Source organism: Microcebus murinus, chromosome 11 (assembly GCF_040939455.1).
Source record: "Microcebus murinus isolate Inina chromosome 11, M.murinus_Inina_mat1.0, whole genome shotgun sequence".
Lineage (NCBI taxonomy): Eukaryota > Metazoa > Chordata > Mammalia > Primates > Cheirogaleidae > Microcebus > Microcebus murinus.
In genome coordinates, this window is record NC_134114.1 from 52,447,056 (window position 1) to 52,466,672 (window position 19,617).

At 35.8% G+C, this 19,617-nt stretch overlaps 1 protein-coding gene across 2 annotated transcripts; it reads right to left on the minus strand.

Moving 5' to 3' along the window:
• Positions 1 to 7,105: 7,105 nt before the first annotated feature.
• On the minus strand, positions 7,106 to 19,600 carry ANKRA2 (ankyrin repeat family A member 2). 2 transcript variants are annotated; one of them, XM_012783506.2, is made up of 9 exons: positions 19,079 to 19,600; positions 15,755 to 16,147; positions 14,938 to 15,096; positions 12,744 to 12,809; positions 10,315 to 10,412; positions 9,675 to 9,800; positions 9,298 to 9,364; positions 8,684 to 8,764; positions 7,106 to 7,764 (listed from the first exon to the last, which is right to left on the minus strand). In XM_012783506.2, exons 2-9 carry the CDS (start codon positions 16,041 to 16,043, stop codon positions 7,709 to 7,711), a joined length of 942 nt encoding a protein of 313 aa, XP_012638960.1. In that variant the 5' UTR covers positions 16,044 to 16,147; positions 19,079 to 19,600; the 3' UTR covers positions 7,106 to 7,708. The 2 variants fall into 2 exon arrangements, with proteins under 2 accessions (XP_012638960.1, XP_012638964.1); XM_012783510.3 differs by lacking the exon at positions 19,079 to 19,600 and having other exon boundaries at positions 7,248 to 7,764; positions 15,742 to 15,961.
• Positions 19,601 to 19,617: the final 17 nt, after the last annotated feature.

Here is a 19,617-nt window from a genome sequence, read left to right on the forward strand (position 1 = left end):
GAAGAGGACTTTCTACAGACAACCTCACAAGGGAATTTTATAGTTACTAAATGTAAATCAAGATTGCATTCTTATAAATGTTTCAGTCTCCAAATTTATCTAAAATTTAAAAACTTATTGCTAGCATTTTATCTTTTATGCTGACACCAGCAGTTCTTTTCTCTATTGGCTGCAATTAGTAGGGCTTGTTTTCTTAAGTCATAGAATTCCATTTGCTAGAACTGAGTTCAAAAGTTTAGGCAGGGCTTAAGAAAAATCTATGATTTGAAAAATAAGTAAGGGACTCAGAGGCCATACTATTCTGCTCCTGTATAATGGGTACCCATAGCCCTAATCTTCTGAAGTTATTCTTACAGGCTGATCTACCTTTGGGGAATTTTTTTAATGGCTATATGGCATCATTTAATCAGATACAGAACTTTCTGTTGAATTAAAATATCATAATTTTTGGCCAGGTGTGTTGGCTCACACCTATAATCCCAGCACTTTGGGAGGCTGAGGCAGGAGGATCTCTTGAGGCCAGGAGTTCAAGACAAGCCTGGGCAACATAGTGAGACCCCATCTGTACGAAAAGACAAAGAACAACAACAACAACAAAAAACCCACTATCATTTAATTAATCCTCCTTTCGAAAACATTTTATTTCCCATTTGCATATATATATTATACTTTGGGTTGGGAGTGGATCCTAATTGACTTAAACTAATTAGCATAGCCCCCCACTTTGAACAACTAATTGGATCAGGGATGGGCATATGAGGAAGTCAATGAGTATGTGTAGGGGGAGAGAGAGAGAGAGAGAGGAAAAGAATTTCCTAAGACTTAGGCAGGAGGAACAAGCTCTCTCCCTCTGGAAAGCATAGAGCAAGGGTGTGAGGTGTAGGAATTGCTGGAGCCAATGAATGGAGGCAGAAGAAAGGGAAAAAGGGAAATAAAGAGTGAGATCTGTTGGCCACTGGATCAGGCTTCACCTAAAGTTGTGACTACTCAGGAACTTCTCAATTGTTAAATGTTAAATGTTATGTTAAATGTTATAATAAATGTTCTTTATTATTTAAATGAGTTAAGTTCTATCTCTTATAACAGAATAATTTCTAACTGATAGACTGGAAAAAATACTTGCAACAAAGTATTCCTTAATATCTTAAGTATATAAAGTGTTAAAGTATTCCTTGATACAAAAAGTATTCTTTAGTATATAATTTCTTTGGTATATAAAGAATTTTTTTAAACTGAGAGAAAGAACAATAATCTAATAGAAAAGTAAACAAGAACACAAAAGAAATGGCTTATAAGTATGTAAAAATGTGTTTGATATTGTCTGAGATTAAAGAATTATAAATGAAAATGGAAATGAGCTACCATTGTTAATAATTAGACTGATGAGGATCAAAAAGTGAGAAACCATACGGTGTTGATGAGCAATGGGGAAACATGTACTCTGAATGCTGGGGCTGGTGGCTGGGGCTAATAAATTGGAGGGCCATTGGCAATATCCATCAAGATTTTAGGTTAAACACATCCTTAGATCAGGCAATTCTATGTCTAGAAATGTATCCCACAGATAAATTTCTACAAGTGCACAAACACATGTGCATGAGAGTTCCTTACAACATTATATGGAATAGTAAAAATATAGCGAAGGAGCCCAGGGAATTTTACCCCAAAATATGGCACCTTGGCATCCTGATATTTTAAATTAAAAGCCCTTGTAGGTCAGCAGATGCTGGAAGAGGCTCTACTCTGATATCTCCTTATCTACTTTAAGATTGGACCCACCAAAGAGAACACAATTACCTTCCATCTCCTCCCTGAAATCTCAGTGTTTATCGAAGAAAAGGCTGAGAAATACAACCACACCTGGACAGACTTTTTCACATAAGACGCTGATGGACATATTGAATTTCTCCCCGAGTAGGATGCTGTGTGAAAGCTGATCAAGTTCAGGGAGGGCCCTGTAGCATCTCATCAGTGTAGGCAATGCAACATTGTCTTTCAAAGAAGAATCTAGAATGGCACAAAGAGTTGGCTTATTCTCTTTAGAGGACAGTGAGGCTGAACTCTGGTACAATTGGTGGGCAGGCTCTTCCCTGAATACTGACCCCCTGTTCCTGAAGTAGCTGTGGGACCTCTGAGGCAGGGGCTCACTGAGAAGGTGCACAAGCAATTGATCTCATGGTTCTTGGCAGTCTCCTTGGCAGAGGGGCAAACACGAGGACATCCAAGTAAGAGAGAGGAGATCCCATAAGAGATGTGCCTGATGGCAGATGTTACCTGGCCTTGTGGATAAACCCTGTGAGCCCGCATGAGTCCTGCAGGGCCGGAGCTTCAGTCAACACTGCGTCCCGTGTTCTAGGAAACCCTAGAACAAAGAAAGAACAAGACAAGCTTTGGAAAGGGTTTGTTGGTACAACTTGCTGTACTGGAAGTTCAGGACTCCTTTTTATCCAGAAGGCAAGCAAAGGAAGCAAACAATCATGTGGTATCTGAAGCAAGCTGTTTTTCAGACACAGATTAATAAAGGATGTTCAATCACAACAAAACTCATGGAGCAACAAAAGGTGAATTATTCACTCACAAAATGTGGGATTAATGTTTCAAAATTCTTTGTCACATAGGCTTAAAATGGGGCATGCTCAATCTTTACAAAAGAATTTTACAAAAATTTCTTTACAAAAGAATTGTAGCAGGTACCAACAGGCCAGATAAAAAGGATAAACACGTAGTTCTTTTGTTAGGTTCTTTTGTAGACAGACCTCGCAATTGGAGAGGCAAATGTTAGAATGTGATTTGGACTATACTGGTTCCACCTGCCAGGAGCTAATTGCACCTAGAGCAGCCGTTCCCAGCCTTAACTGTACATTAGAGTTGCCTGGGAAGCTATTGTAAGTCCCCAGGTAGCAACCCAGGCTAATTCGGTCAGATCCCCTGAGAGTGAGACCCAGGCCTCAGCATCTTCAAACCTCTCCAGATGATTCTACTGTGCATGGTAGGCTGAAAACCAGTTGCCTTTGGAGTGGAACTTTCTTCCACCACTGTGAGCTCTTCGGTCCTCTCATTCTCAGGAGAGAGAGGCTTCTGTTGGGTCAATGAAGAGGACTGATATTGGCGATACAGCAATGATTAGCATGTGAAAAACCCAGTAATAGGCATATTTGAGCTGCAAGCATACCTTGGCTAACACAGGACATTTTTAACTTGTCCTTAAGATGTAGGGGGTGAGGGGAGATCTTTCTGAGCAGGGCAGGAACCACGCTGTACTGTACTGGTGTCTGCCATACCTCCAGAGCCCAGTCCAGTCTCTAGCGCCGAGCATGCACTCCATAAGTGTGTTGAAGGACTGGATGACTTTTAGGGGAAACGTCCTGTTTTCAACATTTAACCTTTGTAGAAGAAGTGGTGACCAGAAAATCAACTGAGCACCAAGAAGGTATTTATGATGCTTTCCACAAACTGATTCTGGAAGATGTAATATGTCTGATTAGAACCCCTCCTCTGTGGATGTGAAGAAGGAAAATAGCAGAAACACCTAAAGATTTAAGATATCTCCCAGGCTTATAAGGCAATGTGAGTGAATCTGGCACTTTGGGGAACAATTGACATTTGAAATCTGTCAAATGGAGAACAATGTCACTGAATTTATGAACAAAAAATAAAACACAGAGCAAACATATCATGCAGTGGCCTGAACTCCATTTCACAGAGAGAACTGAGTGGCAGGGAATGTGCAATGGTCTGTTCTGGTGTAATCAGTATGTATCCAATTCTCATGTCAATCCCATAGAGCATAAAATCACCAATAATAAAATTTCGTGCTTCCAGGCACAGAAATGGTGATGGTGCAGGTGGATCATGTTCCTGTGCACACAGTTGGTGTCACATGGCTTTTACTGTAGCAGAATGGGCTCTACCATCTGAAGAGGAAAATGTATACAAAAGACAGCATAAACCTTTGAAGTTTACTTTAATCAAAGAATATTTCCACAATTCTCTTTGGATCATACCTCTTTTCTTAAACGGTTACACTTTCTGTCTAAATGCACACCTAAAAACATTTCAATTGTGTTACAACCCTTTTTCATATCTTTATTGTTTTTTACTGTAAAACCAATATACACATCTTTTAAAAGATCTAAACAATAAAAAATGTGAAGAGTTACTGCTACCATTTTCAATTTTATCAGTGGTTTCTGAAACAAAAGACTTAAATAAACTTTTATAGCTCTCATTAGGTGTATAAATATAAGAAGTCCTGTCACAGAAAAAATTAAATATTACAGAGGAAGAACACTTAATTTAAAAATTTTATAACAGAGTTTTTCCTGCCTTTCTTTCTATTTTTATTTAGTTTATGTCTCTTAGATTTGCAAACATTTTATTCTTCACACAGTAAATCATTTGCCCATGAATACATTCAATGCCACTGACTGCAAATATAAATATTCAATGATATAACCTGCACTAAACATCTAGATATATACAATGTATGTATATAGCCAGTTTGTTCTAACAAAAGAATTTCAAGTTTTAACTTTTTGTATGTGTAAAGATAAAAAGGTATGGTAGTGAGATCTTAGAGTGTTTTCTAAAAATCAGGAAGCTAATCTGACATCTTAAAGAAAATTTCAAAGCTACAGACTTTAAAAATAGTTATAGTATTATGGTTAAAATCATCCATTACATTTGCTTTAAAAACATGTACATTTATCTAAGCTACTGGCAATGTTTTTGCAAAGATTGAGAATATTCAAAATAGTCACCTGTTTCACTTAGATCTCCAGTTAGCAGCTCCTTTTGTCATGGGTAACTCTGGAGTGAACTGTGTTTTCTAGTCAGTAGGAGGATGTGAGAAAAGTGTTGTCATCAACACTGCAGGACATTGATATTAGTTTACTTTTCGGGTGATGAAAGGAGATTAATACCAAGGGAGATGATCTTAACTCCAGCCTGGCTTTCACGAAGTGCTAAAAGGTCATGGAGACATGTTCTTTCAATGTCATAAGGGACAAAGGCCACCCAAAGACTATCTAGAGAAATTAAATTTGATTGAGTCTTAACTATTTATTAAAGGTTGCAGACATAGAGACATTACATGTTAATTTGGATATTTTTGTCTGGTAAAGAAGCCAATAATTTCTGCTTTGTGGAAAATATCCCCCAAATGGCAATTTATGTCCCTGTTGAACATTAGCTACATTTATATACAACCCAACAATCTTACTTACCCTAATGTTGCCCAAAATGACCCAGCTTCTCAAATGCCCTTGGAGCCAGTTTTCATCTCTTAGTGGTTTCATCATTAATTGAGTTGAATAAAATATTTGTTGTGTTTATTTTGTTTGCACGGGAGAGTCATGTCTTGTATCCTTTTGCAAATTATATTTTATCAGATTTAAAGATCATGCACTGAGATGTTTGAGGGAATTAACCCGATGGAGCCAGATAAACTGATTTGCCTACACATCTTCTCTTGGCCTCTGAGTGAACTTAGCGTTTCTCTTTTGTTGTTTTCCCTTCTACCGATTTTATGTATTTGTTTTTGTACCTGGTTTGCATACCTTCGAAAGGTTATTCCCTATTGTTAATAGTAACAGTAATGATTGGGGATTTGCTTTAATGGTCTATGTGGTGATCTCTATTGGATGAGAACTGGAGACCTGCTCTCCGTTGGGTAAGAGATGACCTATTCTCTGTTGGTTGAAAGGTGATTTATTTATCTGTTTTTGTTTTGTTATTTTAGTCTGTCTGTCTATATGCAACCTCGAAGCAATTAAGAATTGCATGCTTGGTCGGGCACAGTGGCTCACGTGTGTAATCCTAGCTCACTGGGAGGCCGAGGTGGGCGGATCGCTTAAGGTCAGGAGTTTGAGACCAGCCTGAGCAAGAGCAAGACCGTGTCTCTACTAAAAATAGAAAGAAATTAATTGGCCAACTAAAAATATATAGAAAAAATAGCAGGTATGGTGGCACATGCCTGTAGTCCCAGCTACTTGGGAGGCAGAGGCAGCAGGATTGCTTGAGCCCAGGAGTTTGAGGTTGCTGTGAGTTAGGCTGATGCCATGGCACTCTAGCCTGGGCAACAGAGACTGTCTCAAAAAAAAAAAAAAAAAAAAAAAGTGCTTATTCTAGTTTCAATCCTAGCATAGGTTGCTTGGTTGCTCTTCACTGGGGAAAGCACTTGTAAGCAATACTCAGAGTGACATGCCCAAATGGATCATTGGATTTTGTTACCATCCCATATAAACAAGAACTAACACTTCATGGATAAGTACCATTAATTAAAAAAAGGAACCAAATGGAAGGATAAATGGTTTTAGGTTTTATAAATCCACTAATAGTGCTAGAAAATAATTTTAAAGTATATGTTTTGTAATGGGTGAGACTATGGTACTATAGACTCTGGTACTATTTTCACATAGTATTTAGATTGCACTTGGAGTAACTATTGTTTTTCTTTCACACCTAATTTTCTCTTAGGTGGCCTTTGCCTCCCACATTCCACATGATCTGGGGGCAATGGAGGACAATGTTCATTAGTCATCCCCTTCTCCCTGCAAGTCTGTATAGCAGAACACTTATATGCCATGCTAACACAGATTTCTGGCTCCTGGGAATTTAAATCCTGAGCAGAAAGATAAACATGGGGCTTAAAGCTAAACATTATAATAGCAGTTTCCAAAATGGCTGACTGTGGTTTCCTGACTGAGATCCTGGTCTACTTCCATTCTTTGGGAATGCCTGCTTCTTCAGTTTTCCCTCCATTCTGTATCTTTCCATTAATTTCCTTTTGCTTAAATTAGCCAGACCAAGTTTATGTGGCTGACAACCTAAGTATCATAACTCACAAAACACCTATTTTTCAGATGAAGTGATTTAAGTCAGTTCCTATAACTCAGTGGTCAAATCAATTCTTTCGCCCATGGCTCTCTCTTCTAGACTTCAGTGCAACACTAGTTCCTAGTGCTCTTCTAGTGGCAATGAAGAGCATGTCACTTGCACTGAAAAACTGACTTCTCTTTCACAGAAGACTTTCCCTACTGAAAAACTTATTTATATAAGAGACAAATATTCTAAATAGACTTCTAGAAAGGACAATCAATAAGTCTTTGCTGATTGACTTGCATTCAATTTATTTTACTTATGTATTATTTGATGTAATGAAGTGTCACGGCAGGACAGAAGGGTTAAATGTAAAATCCTAAAGAAATCTCTAATAATCTTATATAATTAAAAAAAATAGCATGCAAACTGACAGAAAAAGTACTTTATTTATAATATCATTTTGTAAACAATCACACTGTGCACTTTTTAATTCAACAACAAAAATTTTTTCTAGGAATTTATATCAAATCCTATATAAAGTCAATGAGTTAATACAAGAGTGAAGATGAATAGGGTAGAATAAGTTCTGAAAATGTCAAATTACAGCACTTGATACAAAGACAGATAACTATCTGTACCATAAAAATTTACATGCCATGAAACATTAATTTATAATTTTAAATATACAGTAAAACACATTTATAAAAAAATTATTAATATTACATTTATTATAAACCAGTGAATTACTCAGAGAAATATTTATTAAAACTTACTAAAAATCAGTAAATATTGCAACTGAGGTAAAAATTTATAAGTAAACAAAACTATCATTTATAAGGACCAAAAGGTAAACGAAAGGGCAGACAACATTTTCTGATGACTATGTCTACTCCTTGATATTCTGAAGCAGCTTCAACAAATGTGACTCAATAACCTGTTGAACTAGAACAGATAGGTGATCAACATCATAGCATATTAATTACAAAATTTTTTAAAAACTATCAAATTCAACTTAACATCCCCAATTTTTTTCTAAAACAAAGTTATTTCTAATAACTTTATTATTGCCTCATAGTCTGAAGGTGATAATGCCACAGAATACTTTAAAAACTTAAAACTTAGTCTGCCACTGCCTTAGTAATTGTCCAAATTACTGGACTCTCTGTGTCTTGCTTTCTATATTTGAGACTGAAGGAGAGTCCAGAGTACAAGATAGTTTTATAAAAAGTTTGCTATCGGCTGGGCGCAGTTGCTCACACCTATAATCCTAGCACTCTGGGAGGCCAAGGCGGGCAGATTGCTCGAGGTCAGGAGTTCGAAACCAGCCTGAGCAAGAGCGAGACCCCGTCTCTACTATAAATAGAAAGAAATTAATTGGCCAACTAATATATATATAGAAAAAATTAGCTGGGCATGGTGGCACATGCCTGTAGTCCCAGCTACTTGGGAGGCTGAGGCAGGAGGATCGCTTGAGCCCAGGAGTTTGAGGTTGCTGTGAGCTAGGCTGACGCCACAGCACTCACTCTAGCCTGGGCAACAAAGTGAGACTCTGTCTCAAAAAAATAAAAAAAGTTTGCTATCAAAATATTAAATCTTATAGTAAGTCTGCTATCAAAATATTAAATAAATCTTATATATAGGTGTGCATGTATCCTCCAGTAACTAATTATTTGAGTTGGTGAAAAGTATAATAACAAACTCATTTCTAGACTTTGTAGGAATCTATTGACTTTTCCCAGAGTTCAAAGTATATGTCAGAAGTTAGGATAACATGTCTGATGACTACAAATGATGAAAATGGCTTGGACCACTGGCTTATACTTTTTACGGAGATGAAACTCAAGAGTTCTAAAATACTTACCACTTCTGTAGCCCAGGGCTACAGCTAAATCCATAGAGTTATATCCAGAGTCAGTTTCAATTGTTGGGTCAGCTCCATTTTCTATACCAAAACAGAAAAATCTACATAAATCAAATGAAAATGTGGATATATTTGTCTATTACTGGCTCATGTGCAAATAGCTGGACAGAATTTCAGCAAACTCGGAGAACATTTTCAGGATGGTCTGACAAGGTACTGAGTATACAGGGTACACAGAATTTACTTTGATGGATTAGAGGGAAGACACTTTAAACAGGCATCCATTACCATCTAGAAGAGGTAAAACTCATAAACAACTAAAGACAAAACTTGTGCATAAAGATACTACAGACAAAGAAAACAACAGTGGATTGAAACATGGCCCCCAAATGAAAGCAACAAAGACAAAAGGTCCAACTGCAGATGTGGAGTGTGATGGAGCTGCTTCTCAATGTGCAACTCCATGCTGGCAGGTGCTCCAGGAGTGAACAGCAGCAAGATTAATGCATCTAACAATAGTTAATGCTTCTGTGTAACACCAGGGGAGCCCAGCTTGAAAAAATAAAAGTCCTCTCATGGCATTTTCTAAATAATTTTCATTTTTATCTGCTTACCTAAGAGCATCTTTACACATTTCACATGATTTCCATGTACAGCATAAAGCAAAGGTGTTCCTCCATTCTGCAAAAGGAAAATGTAATTGAGAGTTTTTTAGGGTGAACAAGATTCAAATAATTTAATGCTGCTGTGAGAAATTTTGCTAAGAATTAGGCATGTAACAGTTTAAGGAAATTTCAGTATGTTGTGACAAATACTTAAATCAGAACTAATTGAGTTTATCACATTAACTTTTTCTTGTAGGCATTTAGCTTGTCAATTAATTAATTATTCTTCTATATTTATTTTATAATAAAATGTATTATGTCTCCCCCAAATCAAAGAAATTCTAGAATTTGTTACAGTAATTTAAAATTCAGTATCATAGACTCACCCAATCATATTCATTTACATCAACTCCACAGTCAAGCAGCATTTTGACAATATCTGTGTAGCCTTTACTGCAGGCCAATGACAGTGCACTTTCTCGACCTTTCCCTAAAAGCTGGGGATCAGCACCCTGTAATGGGAAGTGGAGATAAAAGACTTTTTGATTAATTTAAACAAGAATATTTTCATTTCTGTCAATAATAATTACAGTTCAAAACTAAGTCAGGTAATGTTCTGGGGTTAATAAAGAAACAATGGAAACTTAGATTCATGGATGCTCTTGTTATTAAGATTGCCTGGATGCCTTTCTTCCTTCTTCCTCTGTCGATCTTAATCCTAACTATCCTTTCATTCTGGAATCAAGTCACAGCTCCTCCATGAAGCCTTCTCCTACAAAGCTGACAGTACTCTCATTCTTATTGCACTTAGAGGGGCCTGGGCATTAAATTATTTCTCACTGTTTCATGTATGATTGGTCTTGCCTTTCCAACTAGATTGAAGTTCCACAAGAATATGAAAAGCATTAAAAGTTTTTTGTATCCTCTACTATTATATCTACCTGACTGGAGATACAAAAACTTTACTAAAGACTTAACTGAACTTAAGTAACTGTACATATACATTTTCTGAGGCATTTTCCTTACATTCTGAAGTAGAAACTCTACCACAGCTATTTGCCCGTGTGCTGCAGCCCACATCAGAGGAGTAAATCCTTCTTCATCCGTGTGATTGATAACATTTTCTATTTAAAAGAAAAGCAATTTTTGTGATCTAATTTAACAACCACATATTAATATCACTATGAAAATACTGGCATTCCAAAGAGTTGATTATATTACTCAATGAAGTTCACTTTGCGTGGACTTTTGATTACTGAAGTCCTATTACATGCTGCAATTTGCAGTCTGAATGTATTAAAATGTGCCTCAGGATACATAGCTGAGTTCATATAGCATATCATTTAAAGTACAAGACATGACAAAGTGCACAAGGCAGTCAATAGAATATTAGTCTCAGAATCAGGAGACCAGAGTTTGAATCCTGGTTCTGTCACTTTCTAGCAATGTGACCTTGGACAAGTCACTTCATTTCTCCAATGCACAGAATAATACCTTGCTTACTTCAATGTGTAGTTTGAAGGATCACAATAAAAATGACCTTATATGTTAGCCCTTAGCATTACATTATATGTATCATTATAAAAACTCTTAATATTTTATTCAAGCTATCTTCCAATTGCTAACAATGTTGCTTATGAATTTCTCTCATTTTTGTTTTGCTAACACAATATAATGTGAATGAAGAGTAAATAATCTGAAATACAGTACCATGAAATTCCATGTTGAGCCCCATTTTATTCTCTAGATTTAGTCTACTAGTGATAAAGCCCATAGTCTTTCCCCAAATTTATTTAGTAGACTGAGAATGAAACCTCCAAATATTTATAAACAAACAGAAATATATTGCTTAAATAAGTTTTTATTATTAAGAGAATGACATGTTTAAGAAAAACAAACTCTTTGACCATGTCCTGTATTCAATAAACAATGATGGGACAATTGGCTAACTTTCTGAAAAGTGAAAATAAAACTGAAGCTCAATCTTTACCTCATTATACCAAAATATATTCTATATGAGTCAAAGATTGAAATATAAAAGGGAAACCACAGAAGTTCTAGAATAAGGAATGGGTGAATTTATTTATAATCTTGGAATGGGAAATCCTTTTTAAGCAGGATATAAGACCCAGAAGTCACAAAGAAAAAATAAATTTACCACTTACAAATGCTAAGGCTTTGTTGGAGAACATCATAAAAGAAGTCAAAGGAAAAACGACAAGCTGGGGAAAACTATATGCAACATAAACAACAAAGAGCTAATTTCCTTGATTTTGATGGAGTAAATATACCAATATACAGCAGGCAATTCACATAAAAAGAAATTCAAATAGACCCTAATTTTAGAAACATAAGTAAAACCACTATGAGATACCATTTTTCACCTATCAGATTAGCAAAAATTAGAGTCTGACAGTATCCTGTGTCAGTGAGGACATGAGGAAACAAACTCTAGCTCTGGTGTGGAGACAAACATCTGGCATTAATAAATAATAAAATAAAATAAAATGAAATAAAAATGCATATATCCTTTGAGCAAATCTGTGGGAATTTATCCTATGGATATACATTAAAATAATGCCAACAAGATTGTTATTTAATAGCAACAAACTGGAATCAACCACCAGCAGGAGGACAGTTAAAGAATAGAAAACATAGTATATGTAGATGAAATATAATGCAAAATTATGGAACTATAAAAAGAATAAAATAGCTGGGCGCGGTGGCTCATGCCTGTAATCCTAGCACTCTGGGAGGCCAAGGTGGTTGGATTACTTGAGATCAGAAGTTCGAAACCAGCCTGAGCAAGGGCGAGACCCCGTCTCTACTATAAATAGAAAGAAATTAATTGGCCAACTAATATATATAGAAAAAATTAGCCAGGCGTGGTGGCGCATGCCCGTAGTCCCAGCTACTCAGGAGGCTGAGGCAGCAGGATTGCTTGAACCCAGGAGTTTGAGGTTGCTGTGAGCTAGGCTGATGCCATGGCACTCACTCTAGCCTGGGCAACAAAGCAAGACTCTGTCTCAAACAAAAAAAAAAAAAAAAAAAAGAATAAAATAGATCTTTATGTGCTTATATGGAAATATCTCCAAAATATTAAGTGAAAAAAAGGCATAATATAGTATGTATAATATTTTACCTCTTATATAAGTAAGAAGAACATACATATTTTCACACATGATCCAAAATATAAATAGAAATGTCTTCTGGAAAAGTTTTCTATAAGAAACTTATAATATGTGTTTTTGGGGAAAAGGCTAGGGTGATAAAAGAACTTATATACTTTATATTACTGTTTTGGTTGTTATCCATTGGGTTATCTGCCTGGTAAGATTATGCAACTATTTGTTGTTGTCTTTATACTTTCCTACATTAAAATAAAACAACACATAACAAATCTAATTAATCCTGTTGAATTTGTTTTAAATATCTATTTAAAAATAGGCTATTACCTTGTTCAATACGAGTAGCCAGATAGAGCATCTCTCCTTGAGCAGCCAATTGGTGAACAGACAAAGCTGAAACAATATCATAAAATGCTTCATGTATTATCTATAGGGTGCACTTTTATCACCCCATGTTTGTGCCACAGTTTTTCGAAAACAAAAACTATCATTTTATTGCTTTAAAAAACTTAAAGTATTTCCTAACATTACAAGTCCCTATTCTGTATCTGAGAATTGACCTGTACATGTTTATTTAAGGTAATCCTAATATCTGCAAATTGGCATTATCCATGACATTTATTCTGAAGAAATGGTTTAGATACTTTAAATGCTATCTCTTATGCAAATTTATGAGGAAGCCAGGTCTAAAGGACACAACTGACACTCCTTGACTTTTTACTGACTCCACTGAATTCCTAAATATCCTTTTTCTCAAGACTGGATGGGTTTTTCTTAACATTAGGAAGAGTGAGGTTGTAAGTGGAAAACTGGCCTTGAGAGTAAATTCTTGAGTATGGGTGTAGGTGTGGCTAATTAGCTGTGTGATCTTGGATAATCAATTAAACATTTTTATCTGTAATGTGCGGGATATGAACCAGATGACCTCTAGGCACTTATTTTCAGCTCAAAAATTGTATATTTTGACTATTTTAAGACAATCTCTTTATTTTAAAACAACACCAGACAGGTATTGTTCTATGAGACTTCTCCTTAAAAATAAGAAGCACCTGATCATTGAGTTAAGTGATGTAATTGGATGGCCTCAATACAGAAAGGTAAGCAATTGGGAGACATTTGCAAATTTTTATAAGTAAACCAAAAATGGCCAATAGGCGGGCTGAGTGTCGTAGAGGACTTTTTTGGCTCAATTGCTACAGCATGTGACTTACAAATCAGGAAGGATTTAGTATTTCCAAGGTAAAGATAGAAATTTTAGCATGCTTTAGAATATAGATGCATTTACATTATATTCTCAGATAAAGTTACTAACATAAATACAGTTCCTAACTAGTTTTCTCTCATTAACATACTCACACTATATGGAATATTTCTAATTTAAATAGAAAAACTTTAATTCATTTTATTTCCTCTAGAATGATTCTACATTTTAAAAAATTGTGAGTACTTGGGAAGCTGAGGTGGAAGGATGGTTTAAACCCAGGAGTCCAGCCTGGGCAACATAGTGAGACCCACCTTAAAAAAAATGTAGATTCAAAGTTTTAAAAAATATGGTTTCATATTCATATTAAATTCATATTCAAAATTATAGCACAAATCACTCAGCTTTTACCACAAAATCACTTGTTGATCAGTGATCTAGTTTATAAGTAAGTGAAGCCTTGTACTCTAAGAACATGAAAATACTGATATATTAACTTCAGAGTTCAGAATAATTCATTGATTTTACAGTAAAGCTATAAAGGTTTTAATCATTAATATTTCAATCTGTATTTGCTCTCAACAGAGACACAACACATGAAATATTTAAAAATGAAATAATACATAAAAATTTTATTACTAAAACTATTAGGATATAACGTAAGACTTCAAAAAGGAAATATACATATAACTTCATTTTTAATTGACAAGTAATAATTGTATATATTTATAGAGTACAATGTGATGTTTTGATATATGTTTACATTGTGGAATAATTAAGCTAATTAACAAACCTTTATCACCTCACATACTTAACATTTTTCATGGTGAAAACATTTAAAATCTATTCTTTTAACAATTTTGAAATATATAATGCATTATTTATTATAGTCCATTTTGTACAATAGGTCATTAAAATTTGTTCCTCTTGCCTGTCTAGCTGAAACTTTGTACACTTTGATCAATATCTCCCCTCTCCCCAACCATGCCCTTCCCTGACCCCTGGTAACTATCATTCTATTTTCTACTTTTATGAGTTCTACTTTTTTAGATTCCACATACAAGTGAGATTATGTGGCATTTGCCTTTCTGTGCCTGGCTTATTTTACTTAGCATAATGTCCTCCAGGTTTATCCATGCTGTTACAAACGATAAAAATTACTTCTTTTTAAAGATTGAACAGTATTACACTGTGTATACATACCATATTTTCTTTATCCGGAGAATATGCATTTAATGGAAATAATGTTTTAAAGTCAAACTCTTGAAACTACTATATTAGTAATAAGACTATTTTAATACATCAGTAGCAAATACTTACAATTTGCTAACAGAGGTGTAGTAGAGACCTCATTTCCTCTGTGTTTGTTGGTTAAAGTAGTTGATTGTTTTATGGGTGAGAAATGCTTTGTGGTAGAGGGAGTATAGACATGCCTTACTTGAATTCCCGGAGAAGGAGATGTATGAATATTGCATTCAGCTAAGTAAAAAATAAATTTAAACACATTAAAACAATGTTTTAATGACAAAGCATTTCAATAAGAGTTCTATGCCAATGTCTACATTAAAAAGAAATACATGAGATATAGCAGCTTTAATGCAACTCTTTATCAAGTGATATTATTTATCACAAAAAAATATACTACTCACAGTGAAAGTTCCAGGAAAAAATGTATTAATCTTGAGCAATTTTATTCTATGAGATTAGTTTTATTATTCAATAGGTTATTATAAAAGTAAATCTAGAAGACGAAGACAGATTCTACTACATTAAAGCACAGCAAGCTAATATAAATTAAATATTCATAGAACAAGGAATATTAAGCTAATTCATTTCTAAAAGGCACAAGGAATTTTTTCCCGATGATTTTAAAAGAATAGGTAACTTCATTAGATAATTTATAAATAAACAAAGGTTAGGCATGAAATTTTCTAAAAATCAGTATGTATTTTCTTTAAAATAGACATTATATAATGTGAAATTATTTAATTTTGGTTTCTCTGAGAATCTAGAACATCATATTAAAAAATGACTTCCAAACTCTTTTCCCAAACTCAAAATCTCATGACCAGGAAAAAAAAAAAAACCACCCAAATAAACAAAAACAAATGCAGATATTTATACCATAACTTTCAACCTTTAAATAGGACAGATGCCACCTCCAGGTCAGAGTTAACCTGATCTTGAATATTTTTACTATCCTCTTCATTTAATGACTTCACAAATCGAGAACACACATTCATATCAAATCGGTTAGGCAATATGAATTTCATTCCCATGGCAACACCCTGAGCTGATCCTTCTTCTGAATTGGGGTCCAGTGGATGTTCTATTTTAATGTCTGGCATGCCAGTTAGACTATAACTGCTGGGACATTCTTCCACTATCAGCTGGGCTCCAATATCCAGATTTGCTGATGTAGCCATGATTTCAACTGTAGTTTCAATAATTAAAACGTTTCTTCATGATTTCTTCTTGGTTTTATGTGAGTGGTTTCCAGTGTATTCTTAGAATCTGGATATTAAAAAATCTAAAAGAAAAAAATTAGAAAATTAAAAGTATTATATCACCTTAGGTAAAAATATACAAAATCATCATTTTCAATCAAGTATCCAAACAATGCTCTTATAAGCACATAATAGAAAGCATACAGTGTTCAGAAGTACAGAAACCTGGGTATGAATCCAAACTTCACCATTTATTAGCAGTGTGACCTGTATAAGTTACTCAACTTCTCTGAACCTGTCTCATTTGTAAAATAGGGATATCACCATTAACCTTACAGCACCCTGGTAAAGATCAAATGAAATACTGTACAATAATGTTCTCATCTCCATCACTTTGTTCCAACAAATTTTAGTTACTGTTTCTCCCCTTTCCTCTACCTGACTATTGCCAAAGGATAAAAGATCAGGCTAACAATGAAAACAAACTTTCATATTAAAACTTTAATCTCTTACCTGAAGTTCATTTTTTTAATATGCTGTTTATAAGAGTGGCTCTTAGTTTGAATTTAAGAAAAGATATAACTCATGTTGTACCCAAGTTTATTGGCATTGTTATCTGTAACACCTGTGATTTCTAGACCAAGAAAAGCTTTATAAAGTTTTGGCTTTGATGAATTGAAGGTATATTTATCAGTTTTTGTTTAGATCAAGCACTTGTAACTTAATGTAAGTTTTTATGAAAAATAAAATGTAGATTATGCATTGGCTTTCCAAAATATATAATTGCTCCAGATATATTATCACTTGAGACCAGCAAAAATTAATAACATCCAGTTCATTTTTCATGTTAGGGTTTATTGCCTCTTAAAAATTATGAGAGGGTGTAGTGTGTTTTAAAATTGGAATTAATTGGAATGAAAAGAGAAAAAAACATTAGGATCACAGTGGAGCAGGGGTTGGCAAAACATAAATTTATAGACAACCACTTTTTACAGCTTTAAAACCATTTCAAAGACTGATCCTTATAACAATTCTTTGAGTGGGCATGTTAGGTAGTTATTAATATTATGTCCACTTAAGGAGAAAAAAAAAGCTCATAAATTATGAGGGACTTATCCAGCTCTCTGACTCCACTACCCCGACCATTTAAAATAAGCGGCGGCATTAGGCTGTGCGTGGTGGCTCACGCCTGTAATCCTAGCACTCAGGGAGGCCGAGGCCGGAGGATTGCTCAAGGTCAGGAGTTCGAAACCAGCCTGAGCAAGGGCGAGATCCCATCTCTACTAAAAATAGAAAGAAATTAATTGGCCAATATATATATAGAAAAAATATATAGAAAAAATTAGCCGGGCATGGTGGCGCGTGCCTATAGTCCCAGCTACTCAGGAGGCTGAGGCAGGATTGCTTGAGCTCAGGAGTTTGAGGTTGCTGTGAGCTAGGCTGACTCCACAGCACTCTAGCCTGGGAAACAAAGTGAGACTGTCTCAAAAAATAAAATAAAATAAAATAAGCAGCGGCATTAAACTAGTTCAAAATTTTCACAGGGGAGAGTTAAGTAAATGACATGTAGTAAGAAAAAAAAAAGCAACAAGTAACAAATACACTTTAGCAAAAGGAAAGAAGGAAATCAGAAATTTAGTTCAGTGATTCAAATGGAGATGGATGTGTAATATAGAAATCCATGGGTCCAAGAGGGATTGCACAACATGTCATTTTGGACCATAGAATTCTTTGTTGTAGGGACTGTACTGTGCAACGCAGAATATTTAGCAGCCTCCCTGGCCTCTATCCCCTATATGGCAATAGCACCAGGACCTCAAGTTGTGATAAAAACCAAAAATTTCTCCAGATATTATCATACATTGCCTGGGGAATAAAAATCACTGTTAGTTGACAACCACTGCAAACGGAGGCAGTTTATACTTAGCTTTTTATGAACATCTAAAATTCAAGTTCCAAATTGCCTATTAACACTATGTTAGAGAATTTGCCATATGTTTACATAACAAATTCCTTTGTATTAAAAATATTTTCTAGCTTTTAAAATATGTACAGTCAACTGTCTGTAATGGTTCTGCATCTGTAGATTCAACCAACTGTGGATTGAAAACATCTGAAATAAATAAAAATTAACAATATATATGAATATATATATGAAGTTAATATATTCTTCCTAAGGGAAGAACTATTTCCCTCATTTTCCTACCCAGGGGTGGACTAACTGCTACTCCCCTGAGCTCTCTTAGGACCCTGCACATGTCTCTATTTACCATTTCTTGAGAATTTCTATTTAAACTTCTACTAAATTGAAAACTCCTCTAGGATGGGGACCACTTTTACTAATCTTTGCACACAAAGCAGTACTTGGTCCTACCAGGTGCTCCGTAAATGTTTTCTGATCTGAACTTGAACAACTTTTGATATCCTTTTCTATTTCTAACATTTGCTGATTAGATCTGGTTTTCCATTCCCTACATCGCTTAAAAACTAGATGTGCAACCCTGGACAAATAAATCATGTAAGTTTTCTGAGATTCACTCATCTATAAAATAAAGATGTTGAAACAGTCATCTCTACTATTCTCTAGAGCTCTAAACAGCTTCCATGTTATAAATCAGGGTTTACAGATGGAATTGCCAGTCTTTGAGGGGAGAATAGCAAATGTGCTTTTGCTGAGGCAGGGGTGTGTATGGAAACAGAACGCTTATCTCAGCACTAGAGAGGAAAAGCAAAGTTGACTAGTGAGCCAAAATTTTGAAGAATAGGAGAGAGAGGAAAAAAATATGACCGAGAAGAGGAGACGGTGATAAAAAGAGGTAAAGCAATGGATAGCTAGGATCACCTTGATTTGTCAGAGCCAAGAGATGAAGGGAGAGAGAGCCTAACAAGATAAAGTGGGCAACTGTGCTAGTCCCTAATGGATGCTAACGACAGTAGTCCCCATTGTTCTTCCTGATCCTGGAATTATCCTGAAAGGAGAGAGGAAGGTGCTACGAAAATGAATGATGTCTCACAGGCGACAGGTGTCCCGGCGTCCCAGGACAGGAGCCCGCTGGATGGCAGACTGGTGGGGAAGGAAGTCCGCTCTGTCGCCACCGGCCAGCTGTACCCGAAAAGTCCCAGGCGGAAACAGTCGCTCAAGCGCGGCGAGCGGATCTCGGGGACAGAGGCGAGAGGCCCACCGGGTGGGAGCGCAGGGCCAGGCGACCACCTGAGACCGCAGAGAGCAAGTCGGGTTTTCCCACCTGCGGCCACAGACTAAATGCAAGCCCCGAAGCCCGGACTTGTTTTGGCCGCGACGTCACTTCCGATTTTTTCTTTCGCTTTCTGGCCAAAAAACGTTCCTCATTAGTGCAGCTGAGAGCACTTCCGGGTTTTCTTTTCCTTCTCGCTCTCTCTCTCTCTCTTTTTTTTTTTTTTTTGGCCTGCTTTACGCTTCTTGGTCCATCCTGCCGAAGTACTACAGAGACAGAGTCATTTCAGCTGACGGCAGTGGATCAGAAGAGCAAGACCCCAACCTCTTCCTTCCGTCACGCTACCTCTTTCTGATCGC